Source organism: Tuber melanosporum, assembly GCF_000151645.1.
Source record: "Tuber melanosporum whole genome shotgun sequence assembly, scaffold_143, strain Mel28".
Classification (NCBI taxonomy): Eukaryota; Fungi; Ascomycota; class Pezizomycetes; order Pezizales; family Tuberaceae; genus Tuber; species Tuber melanosporum.
Window position 1 is genome coordinate 1 of NW_003298801.1, and position 12,474 is coordinate 12,474.

The 12,474-nt window shown below is 40.2% G+C and overlaps 1 protein-coding gene; it reads right to left on the reverse strand.

The window, feature by feature from the left end:
* Window positions 1-8,149: 8,149 nt before the first annotated feature.
* GSTUM_00002725001 (uncharacterized protein) lies at window positions 8,150-9,381 on the reverse strand. XM_052355722.1 has 1 exon: window positions 8,150-9,381. The coding sequence occupies exon 1, from the start codon at window positions 8,552-8,554 to the stop codon at window positions 8,327-8,329; it is 228 nt and encodes a 75-aa protein (XP_052211695.1). The 5' UTR covers window positions 8,555-9,381; the 3' UTR covers window positions 8,150-8,326.
* Between the last annotated feature and the right edge of the window lie 3,093 nt (window positions 9,382-12,474).

The window sequence follows — 12,474 nt, forward strand, 5'->3', positions numbered from 1 at the left end:
TTTAAAGATGGCTACAATCTCATCCGAATCAAAGAAGAGCATGAATGGAAAACGGCTTTCCGATGGCGCTATAGACATTACGAGTATAAGGTCATGCCTTTCGGATTAGCCAACACTCCAGCTACATTTCATGACATGATGAATGTAGTCCTTTGGGAATATCTAAATCAGGGAGTCATATGCTATTTGGACGATATTCTCATTTATTCCAAAAATGAGAAGGAACATATCAAGCTAGTAACAAAAGTGTTACAATAATTAACAGATTTCCAGCTCGCGATCTCAATAAAGAAATCTTTCTTCCACGTTAAAAAAGTGGAGTTCTTAGGCTACATGATAGCCGTTGATGGGGTATCCATGAGTACCTGAAAGGTGGATTCAGTATTAAACTGGAAATCACCAACATTGGTTAAAGAAGTCCAAATATTTCAATGGTTTGCTAACTTCTACTGACCTTTTATAGAAAACCTTTCTAAAATTTGCGCTCCTATTACGGAAACATTGAAAGGTGATCCAAAGAAGTTCTGGTGAGGTCTGGAACAGGAAAAGGCGTTCCAGGAGCTTAAAAGAAGATTTACTTCAGCTCCAATCTTGCACCATTTCTTCCTGGAAAGAGAAACAGTTGTGGAAATGGGTGCTAGCGACTTTGCCTTAGGCTGCATCCCATCCCAGTTTGTGGAAAAAAGACTACATCCTGTAGCTTTTCATTCCCGCAAGCTGAATTCCGCAAAGCGAAATTATGAAATCCACGACAAAGAACTATTAGCGATATTGAAAGCTTTCAAAGAATGGCGCCAATACCAGGTTGGAACCAAAAAACCTATAACTGTGTACACTGATCACCAAAACCTCTAATATTTCCTCACCTTCAAGGTCTGGAGTGGACGCCAAATCCATTAGACGCCGAAGTTAGTGGATTACAACTTCAGAATTGTTTACCGCCTAGGAATGAGAGGGGGAAAACCTGATGCACTCAATCGATGGCCGGAGTTCCGTTCTGAGTCTGGAGCTGCACATTGTGAACAGACGATATTGAAACCTGAACATTTCTAAATCAGTTCAGTAACAAGAACTGTAAAAGGAAAAATTGAAATATGCTTAATAGCGGGCAGCAAAACAAAGGATACAAGCATAGGTGATATACAGGAAACTCCTTACTGGAATGACTCAGACTCGGTAATTCGAGTAAAACTGTTAAACACTAGGGCAAGATTACCAACTAAAGACTCAAGAATGGTAGCAGGCCATGATCTCTACGTAATGCAGGAAAATACAGTCCTAGAACAAGGACAGTTAGTTGTTGGAACCGGTATTGCAATTGGTATACCAACCGGAATGTATGGAAGGGTTGCTCCTAGAAGTGGACTTGCAGTCAAAAGCGGTATCTCTACTGGTGCTGACGTAATCGATGTAGATTATACCGGCGAACTCAAAATACTACTATTTAACCATCAAAATGCAGACTGTCAAATGAAGACCGGTGATTCAATTGCACAACTAGTGATTGAAAAAATTAATACTGCAGAGATGATGGAAATAGATAACCTAGAGAATACCGAAAGAGGCACATCTGGATTCGGCAGCACAGACATCGCAACAAGGGCTATTACTATCTGAGAATTAGAGCTGGTAGTCACCCAACTATATGTGTCAATAAACCAAAATACACATTGGTATGATGCAACCAAAGTACCTGAATGAACACTCATGACTAGCGCCATACTGGCCAGTAAGGAACTAAAGAAATTCAACCCGGAATTTCTAGAGCAAGTCCTAAAAGCCATCCCAGGAGATAGAGAATGGCTTAAAAGAAGAGATGAGTTAGAAAACTTACGAGACCATGGTAAACCTTTCCTGAAAGACTGGACCTTATCTGACGAGTTGCTTTACTACAAGCAAAGACTGTTCGTACTAAAAAATCAGGACCTTTATACAACAATAGCTGAAGGATGTCACAACGCTAAAATAGCGGGACACTTTGGACAAGAAAAAACCCTTGAGATAATTATGAGGGATTTTTATTGGAAAGGCTGGGCAGATTGGGTAAATGATTACGTACGGTCGTGTGATGATTGTCAACATAACAAATCCCCACAACATGCGCAGTATGGTCTACTACAACCGCTGTCAATACCATACGCAGCATGTGCATCAATTTCAGTTGACTTTATTACACAGTTACCCCAAAGTCAAGGATGTACCCAAATCATGGTAGTAGTTAACTGATTTACAAAGATGGCTCACTTCGTCAGATTGGAAGGAACAACCACAGTAAAAGATGTGGCAACAGGCTTTACAAAGGAAATATGGAAGCTACATGGCTTACCAACAGAAATTGTCTCAGACATGGATTAAAAGTTTTGCAGGAGAATTCTGGAAATCCCTATGCAAAACACTTAATATAAAAAAGAGGATGTCTACAGCGTACTATCCTCAAACAGATGGACAAACTGAGCCAACCAACCAAGTGCTGGAAGGTTACCTGTGAAGTTTTGTCAACAATGATCAGGATGACAGGTACCAACTGTTACCTCTAGCCGAACATGCTTACAACAACGCGGCAACCAATGCACATAGGATGACACCCTTCTATACAAACTATGGATTCCATCCACAAACTGAATGGATGAAGGAACGCGAAGTGTAAAATCCAGGAGCCACACTATATGCAAACTGGATAAATACGATCCATGAGCAAGCAAGAGAATTACTCCAACAGACACAAGAAGCTTTGGCCAAGTACTACGATAGAAAGGCCAAGAAGCAACCTGACTTCAAAATTGGCGATAAAGTAATGTTAAATGCAAAGAACATTCGTACACGCCGAAAGTCAAAGAAACTCAGTTCTAAATTATATGGACCATTCGTAAACTTAGAGAAACGAAAAAACTGCACCTGCAAACTCAATATCTCAGATCGATGGAACAGACACCCAGTATTCCATGTATCTCTATTAGAACCCTACAGAGAGTCGGTATGCGGGGACCGACAACAACCTCCCAGAGAGCCTGAGGATATTGAGGGCGACTTACAATGGGAAATAGAGAAAATCGTAAGAAGCGAGTTATGCTCTTACAGAAAGAGAGTACGTAGTTGCTACCAGGAGGTATGTGAACTATGGTACTTTGTCAAATGGCAAGGATGTTCTGAAGATGAGAACACCTGTGAACCTGCCGCTGGTATGGATAATGTGAGGGAAATGGTGGATGAATTTCACCATGATAATCCGGAAATGCCAAGGCGGACAGAGGGAGGATGATGAGAGAAAGGTTTTCCTACCGTGGCCAAGCAAACACAGAAGGTTTTTTACCCTACTCTCATGGGGTCTGAAAGGAATTAATGTTTAAAAATTTAATGGTTAAATTATGTTTATGTTTTTTTTTTTTATGTACCAAAAAGGCATTTAGGGTGAAGCCTTAAGAGGAGGGAGCTCATGTTAGGAATACCAGAACCTGATACCTAGGAACCACCCTAAGTAGGGTAACCCCACTCGGAATCGGAATCTCTGGCCTTCAACACCCCCATCCGGCTCCCTTACGCGGCCCACGCATCATCATATATATTAATCTCAGTTGCGTCCTGTGACTATATTACTATAGAATTGAAGGTGTTAGAATAACACTATATACGTTATCACCGTCAGTCTGACCGGATCCTGTTTGCTGGATATATGAGAGAGGACCTTCCGCTCGGTCTGGGAAGTAGAACGGAGTAATTCCATCAACTACTCAGAGAGCTACTTGGCTTCAAAACATGACACCTTTGGCATGGGCCGTAGGTAACGGGACGATTTTGCACAAAGCGATGGTATCAGATGGTAACGGATCTCTATTAGAGACCCATACATTTATATCGACCAAAAGAGTCTAGAACTACAAAGGACACTACCAAAGAAGCCAACGGACTTCACAGAGTGTTGCAACTGGGTTTCGGAGCACGTCATAGCTATGGAGGAATTCCCAATACTACAATGGTTACTGAAACATACTACCCAAAGAGCAACCAAGAGTTGCCAACCGAGGTATTAATTATCAATCTGGTGGATTAGCTTCCTGCGAGTTAATAGGAAGTCATCCAGAGAAAATCTATCGGTTGGGTATGGAGTTACAAAGGATTAAAGTCAGACGACCTACGATGATTGTAATGACAACCACCTTTGCAGATATAGCCGTGGATGAAACTGATCATTTTATCAATGGTGAAGACAATTGGAGCCAACTCAGTTCGACTTAAGGACTAGGCCATAAGTCTAAAGACTCTGCTAATCAGGATATTACTATTGGGGACAGCACGTTTCCTAAGTAGAAATATCGTAATTACCGAAGAGGGTATGATGGTTTTCAGGATCCACAGGTATTCGCACCTTGGAAGAAAACTTGACGTCGCAAATTACGATTAAAGAAGTACATAGTTGTATGATAAATAGATGTAGTCTACGAACACTCCAACGTGGAATATAAATATTGAAGTGCCTTCTAAGCTTTAGACATCATCAAGCAACGGAGAAGAGACCTTAACAATATAATATTGTTTTTACGATTCTATCCTACTTTACCGATTTTACTTCGCTCCTAGTAGTCATAAACGAAACGAGTAAAGTCCGAGCCTTCTTAGACAATCTCCGTCTACAGAAACGAATCTCGATTGGCCTAGACAACCTTGAAGTCTATCAAATTATCTCCGTCTAACAGTAACATACCTAAACCAATTATAATTCTTATAACCAGTCATGTGTACTAAATATAAGACTTGTAACTTATAAGTATGAGTCACATGTGAAAATTATAATATCATATAACTCACAACTATTAGTCATCATATAACAAGATACTCTGTATGCACTGCGTAACGATGCGACGTCCATGTGAAAACCTTTGTTAATCTTCCTTGTCATAATCTGGTTTGTGTTATGACGAACTGCGAACTTCATTCACATGGCCTCTTACACTACAAGTTGAACTGTTACTTTTCCGGTCTTTCAGTATTACCGGTAGAGGGCTTTTTGCCAGAAAATAAAATTAAATCCCTTCCACTTAATGGCTACTGGTATGGTAAAATTTCTTTAAGATTTCCAGGATACAGAGATGTATGTTACAATGTAGGTAAAATTGTACTAGTATTTTATAATTAGAAGAAGAAGAAAAATAGAATATATAAAATGCTTTAAGAAATCAGATTTTTCTATCAATGTAACAGAATTGTAGTAAATATCTAAGTTAGATAAAATTGGAATTAGGAGAAAAGAATTAAAATTGCAGATTTGAAAATATAAACTTTTATAGAATACTTTTACTATGAAGTACAGCAGATAGAATTTGAAATCTAAGTCCTTATAAACTGTTTATAATAAATTTTTAGATAATAACATAAATAATATATGGAAGAAAGAATAAGATCTGTGAGGAATAATTCTGTGTAGTAGACTTTTAATTAAAAAAATGATATTTTGAAGAAAAATATTGAAATATGATATAATACAAATTCCTTCAAATTTACATGAAAAGCAAGGAAAAAGTAAGAAAGAAAATCCATAAAGATATAACTATATTTGAACTCTCATATTTCCTTGCATACTATATTTGAAAACAAATTAGTTGACAAAGAAAAACTTAATAGAGGTTGTATGAAATATATAACTATAGTAGTCATTTTCCAATTACTACTAATTATTTGATTTTTTTATAACTGTATTACTCCCTAATCCTGAACAGAGTAGTATTACCATGTTATTTTTTGAAAAAATATTAAGTAGATAATTATTAAAAAACGTGCTCCACATCCACGTCTGCAAAGACCTCATCTCTTCTTTTTTCACCAAACCAGTGTAACAGCGCCATTAGCACTCCCTTTTGACTATCTAGTAAAACAGGTTATGATCGATATCCACAAGGTGCTTTTCTGCATATCTGACAAAATTTGTCCAAAAGGCACTTAATGTTCTGATCTTATTCTGTTTATATACTGTACAGTTGTGTCTGAAAAGTCTACATACCTCTAACGGCAACGGCACTACTACTACAAATAATAATATTGACTACAACAAAAAAAGATATGATTACAATTTTAATGTAGATAATAGTAGAAATACAAAAAAACAGTTTCTCAATGCTACTATTTTGTATGGCTTCCATCTGCATCTAATACAGCTTGAAGTCTCTCAAGCATCCTCTGAATCCATTGATCAAATGTTCCTTGAGGAATGAGGTCTTACTCTTTCTTTGCAGCCTGAAAGAATTCAGCAGCACTATGGAGCCTTCTCTCAACCTTGGAGAATCACTTTCTGAGTATTCTTTTAAGAATTGCTCAGGCATTTTCAATAGGATTGAGATCTGGTGAGTTGAAAGACCAAGCCAATCTTTGATATCTATAGTTCTCTTGCAATTTTTTATTTTCTGCTCTATTATGCTATAATGCATTATCAGCAGCCATATAGATAGTTTGAGGAGCTCTGTCTATAACTTCTATGAAGGGGATAAGGTAGGGTTGGTGAATCTCAGTTGCTTATTGGTGGGAATTGGGACCAAGTCTGTTTCTTTTGCTGGTCTATTCCTTCTCAGTCCTCTTCCTCACAAGAATGAGCTCAGTCCTCCCTCCATACATCATTGCAGTATATACACTTATGTTGGTACATCCTGACTTAAATCTAGGCTTTAAGTTCTTTTCTTCCAACTCTTCACCTGGTCTAAGTCTGATCTTTCTTCCCACTGGATTTAGATCATATTCAATTGTGGCTTTATCCACAAAAACCACCCCTTTTCAAGCTCTTGTCCAGTTCCTCCTCACTCTAGTAAACTCCTTTCTCTTCTCCTTCTGTACTTTTCTCCAAAAAGGCTTTTTCCTAGGTATCCTGAGCATAAATCCAGCTTCTTTGAATATCTTGCTAATAGTATCTTTGGCAAGTTCAATATTGGCTTTTTGAGTAATGTCTCTTAGAGCTAAATAAGGCTCAGCATCAATAATATCAAGAATTACTTGCCTTTTGGCATCAGTAATCTTGGTTGGTCTGCCAGATCTGGGGTCATCATAGGTGTTTCAATTTCTGGATTTTGTATTTTTGATTACTTTTGAAACAGTTGACTTGAAGAGGTTCGTAAGCTTTGAAATTTTACCCTACCCCATATCAGTAGATTTATAGAGGGCATAGATTTCCCTTCTCTGGTCTTCTCTGAGGGTTTGGGAGTGTGGTGGTGTCATGGTAGGAGGTGATGTTGACGTGATCATTGGTTGTGGTGTTGCCAAGCAAGAGTACGTAGACTTTTCAGACACGACTGTACCATACAATGGTTCAATCATGTTTGATCTGATTAGACTATCTTATAACATCCCTATCAGAAACCCGTTACCATCATTTGTTATGGCGACAAAAAAAATTAAATGTCACCCTTACGTACCTATGCGCACGAAAGTGATACTACCAATTTCCAGCTAGTGAGTGCCCGGGATGAGTAAATAGCACCCATTTGGGTTCAAGTTGATCTGGTTGCACGCAAGAAAGTTTATCAACTTCAACCAGGATATCGTACGTCAATCTTGTGTTCCCCGCTTTTCAACGGACTCAACACTCGTATGGCAAGATATCAGTGCGCATCTGAGCGCTATACTAAATTCGGACTCAAGCTGGCGGATACCCGTAGAGTATAAAGAGGCCTAATTTCTCTCTTACCAATATCGATCGTGCCTTGAGTGTGACTGTCCCTAAACTCGGGCACATCTTTCGGAAAACCTGAACGATACCCAGCTAAACCCAGCATTCCGTGCTCCGCTCCTCCCCATCTAATCTCTACAGGCTCTAGAGCACTTGGGCCCTTGGTTCATTCCCGTTTTTATTACCGCTTGGGGAAGCGGGTCAGATATTCCAGCTTCAAAGTACTATGGGGTTGCAGCAAGACATGGGGTGATATTTGGATAATGCAACGTATTTTTTGCTCACCGGTACGTTACTGCGAGTATAGTGCTTGATTGAGCTGGACGGCGGGAGCCAAAGTGGTTCTAACTTTGGTGATCTCTCCATGATCTGGGCAGATAAGTAAACACTTTCTTTGCCGGTAATATCTGCTGTCTTAAAGGCTTGAACGCGGCTTGTTTCCACTCAAACCGGGGCCCATTTTCTTCTCCACGTCGTCGGGCTTGCTTCCTTTAAATATCTTATTGATTCGCTTTGTTTGAGAAAGCCGAGTTCTCTAAGACCTTAGGGGGTCCTCGCCTTTGTAGTGGTAGAGTGTGTTTCTGCTACTCCTATTAAGATTCCGAGCTGCTTTGTCACCACTATTGGATAGAATTTTCAACTCAATGGTGATGATCTATACTTTGCAGGGTCCAGTGTTTATTATTTCCCTTTCACCAACGGTAGAGATTCGTATCTTGATTGCGTGCGTAGAAGCCGATGATTATCAAGAACCCGCTGGATGTAGAGAAAGGGCTTATGGCTGCTGAAATCGCTGGGCTGGAGGTTTTCGGAGCCCACGGGATTTTGTGACAGGAATGCAGCTTTCGATTCCAGTGGACTGTCAAAATATGGTGGAGAAGGTGCCGGGGAGTTGGAAGTTTCCTCCATAAGTGGACCAACGGCGCCCCCCAGCTAAGTATGTACTTCCGAGAAGGAATTCCAGTATTAGCTTAAGCAAATTTTAACAGCTTTCTGACCTACTGGTCTTCAAGCTTTCGGCAAGGTCGTTGAAGTCGCGGACAGGCTCGGAGTCAAGCTTGTTGTTTCTCTAACAAACATGTACTTGAAGCCATCCATTTTGGCTCCAACACCGAGCAGACATGATGTGCTTAAATATACAACTGGGCCGACCACCGTGGAATCGATACCTATACTAGCGATCTCGGTGGTCAATAACACGACGACGTATGATACCCCCAAGTTCTCACCACCACCACTCTAGACCTCCCTAACAAACCCCGTGTTTCTACCACGCGCCCAAGATCGCCAACACCTAAAAGAACTATGAGGAGACTTCCCTCTCCCGCTACCGTTTCCCCCAAGTTACCTTGGCCTGAGAACTTGCAAATGAGCACTGCTCCCCCGCATGCTACGCGGCCTTGGGGACAAATTGGGTCAAGGAGCTTTCATCTTTCCTTTAGGCGGGTTATCCCCTACCACCTTGTCGCTACCGGCGGAGAAAGTGAATTCAACTCTCCCAGTAATCCTGATCCGTGTCACTTGGACGGTAACGGTTGTGGCTTCTAGGAAGAGCCCACCGTTGACACTACCGATTACCGAGCTATCCATCTCTATCCCGGTTAATTATCTAATATCCGAATCCGAGGGATGTAAGACTTCCTAGTACCCATTCATTGAATAAAAACTAGCCAAGGTGAAAATATTTGTATCTATTGTACTAACTGTTGTGATAATGAAGTAACAATGATAACCACAATAAAATCTGAAGACTTAAAGATTAATTCAAGCTTGCACTCTCTGTCTAAGAACAGGGCTGAACCTGCCCTTTATATACCCCACTATCATTACACGAGCACTGCCTCATACCAAGGAAATCTCTAGAAGATGCTAGAATACAATAGTATATATACTCAGTCATGTGGCTGTGTCACATGACTAACACAGCCTCACCACCGGAGAGGAAAGATACGTAATATCTAATACAAGGCAATGGATGTCACATTGAAGCTCAAAAGGTCGGAACATCTGTGGTTTTCAAGTGATATGAATAGTTGACACCTGAGACAGGTTTGGAATACTTTGCCAGGTGGCAAGAAATTATACCGTGGCATATCAAAAGTGCCCAGCACGTACAGTAGTTGTAGGTTAGCTGAGCCAGAGTGGGTACTGTTACAGATAAAATTCATCTTTGCTTTTTACCATATTTTTAGCTAGTTTTGCAAAGCTTTAGCTTAGTATTACAATAATTTTAGTTAGCTCTTTACTCAGAAGGGGGAATTATACATTGGTTGTATTTACTAGGAGCTGAATAGGTCATGTTTTCAATAGGAGAGGGGCTGCTAGGCTTGGCAGACAGGGGGGTTGAAGTTTAGTCTATATAGCTGCAGTTTTCTTCTCCTATTTTTTTCTTTTCTTTCTTTCACTACCACCACTACCACATTTTCAACTGAGGAACAAGGAAACTGGGGAAATGGTTTGAATTTGTGTCTTGTAGCTAGATAGTTGGACAACCAGGATAGGTTGGATTTTTTTCTGGGGTTTTCTTTTCTTGAGGTTTGTTTTATACAAAGAGGTTGATAGCTAGCTTGAGGATCGAATGTGATTGCAATTGTAAGGCATTTTCTTATGGTCCAAAGGTTTTATCAGCAATAGTTGGTGATTAGAAGGTTTTTATCCTGTGAAGCAGATATAGCAATCTGCAGATTTTGTTTTTCATTTGGTGCTCTGAAATGGATTGTCGCGATTATGATATCATAATACCAGTTTCTCTCTGAAATTATGACTGTTAGTTGGGGCTCTCTATCATAAGGTGTTTGTTGGGCAGAGATTTCTTAAGACAATTGTTTTTTTGTTTTCACTTGTGGTTAGAGACTTAGCTTTCTGTTAGACCACTAGATTGTTTCTAATAGCAGCTGCAGTGAAGGTTTCTATGTTTATAGGGTATGATAGAGAATATCTGGAAAGTGTCGAAGAGTACTTGCAGGATATAGAGGTAGTAGCCTTGAGTTGGGATAGTTACTGTTCTCCGCATATGGTAATTGATGTGGAGGCTACCGATAAGACAAAGATTAGATTCTTTCATCAAAATCTGAGGAGGTAAGGAGATGTATGACATCGGTGGCATTAGGTCTTAGAAGATATAAAGAAGACTGACTGGGCAGAGATCAAGAGTGAGTTTACTGCACACTATGGAAGTAAAGTCACTCAAGAGGCAAGACTTTTTGAGGTCCAGAATGAGATTATCTCATTATACCAAGAGGAGTAACAGCATATTACTGATTATATAGGTGAAGTGGAAAAGCTTTCATGTTGAGTACCTAAAGAAATGGACTCCTTGTTGGGTATATTGATTATCAAGGGCATGAGAGATGAAGCATGCAGGGAGAGAGTGTCCTTTGATCTTAAGAATTCTCTGAATTTTATCTTCACAAGAGCACATACTGTAGTAAAGGCAGCCTACTGGGTAATTGGAGAAGCGGATCCATTCAATCTGAAGAATATATCACTGTATGGCAACAGAAAAGCAAATAGCTATGGAAATGGGAATGGATAAGGCAAAGGAGATAATGATTTCCATCCTCCTCTCTATATATTGACAGAGGTTCAGGCAATGGTTCGCAAGCCACTGGGAGTTAATACCACCTGGACAAATTCTCTCTCACTAGGAATACCTTTAGCTTTACAAGTACTATATTCTGAAGTGCAACCAAATCCTATCCTATCATAAGAGGAGTTTAATACCTTGATATCAAACTTTATATCATTTATGAGTTTCTCAAAATATAATTCAGCAGCCAGGAATAGACAATAATCTTCTAGACTTCTGTCATGAACATGGCTTGGCATGGAAAAGGTTTTCACATAACTCATGGTTATGAGTCATAGGTATGTAATTGTTTCATACATATGACTCAATTGGGTCATATGACTTATTATGTTATGTTTCGCATATGGTTCGATTATGAGTCATGAGAGATGGGCCTGGTGAGTATGCCTTGCAAGTGTGCCTTGTGGGTATGCCTTGCACATATGATTTATGTTTCGCACATCACTTCGTTATGAGGTTATGGGTTTCATGCATATGACTCAGTCGAGTTATATGACTTGTTTATTGAGTTATGATTGGTTTATGAGTTTTCGCACATGACCTTGCTATGAGGTCATGGGTTTTGAGCATGTGACCACTTTGGTCACATGACTAGTTTGTTATGATTTGGTTTTGCACATGTGACCACTTTGGATCATATGACTACAGGCGGGAAGAATACTATATAAGGAGGCCAACACAGCCGAGGAGGATAGGTTCTTCACGCTTTGTTCTAAGTACTATTCCTCGTCCTTGCCGTCGCTTTGTCCCTAGAAATTCTTTCGCACCCATGGTAGGCCTTGATGCCTTGGATTCTGGAGGCGATATCTGTGTTCATTCAGTAGTTCCTGGGGTTCTTGGTGTTGAGGTCTGTTAGGCGTTGCATGGTGGATTACTGGTTTGCTTCTCGTTTCATTGCTTGCTTGTTATCTCATAATACTAGCACTTCGAGCTACTCATGATGGTCGCTTATGAGCCCCTTTCGGTAAAATGCCGTCGGCTTCCTGTCTATTGTCTACTCGCAGGTTTCGCTTCGATTGGGGGGATTGAACTTTGTGTTCGGGGGGATCACCTGTGTTCTTCTTTGGGCCAGCTCATGTTTCTTGTTGGGTTTTAACGGAGTTCTTAGTTCTCACGATACAAAACGTCCTTGAGTTAGACTAATGACCTTTCCAAGTTTAACTCGTCGTACCGGCCGCATCATTCCTCAGGTGGCAGGGCAGTATAGGGTGAGGTGAGTCGGTTACTCTAAGTCCGGGTC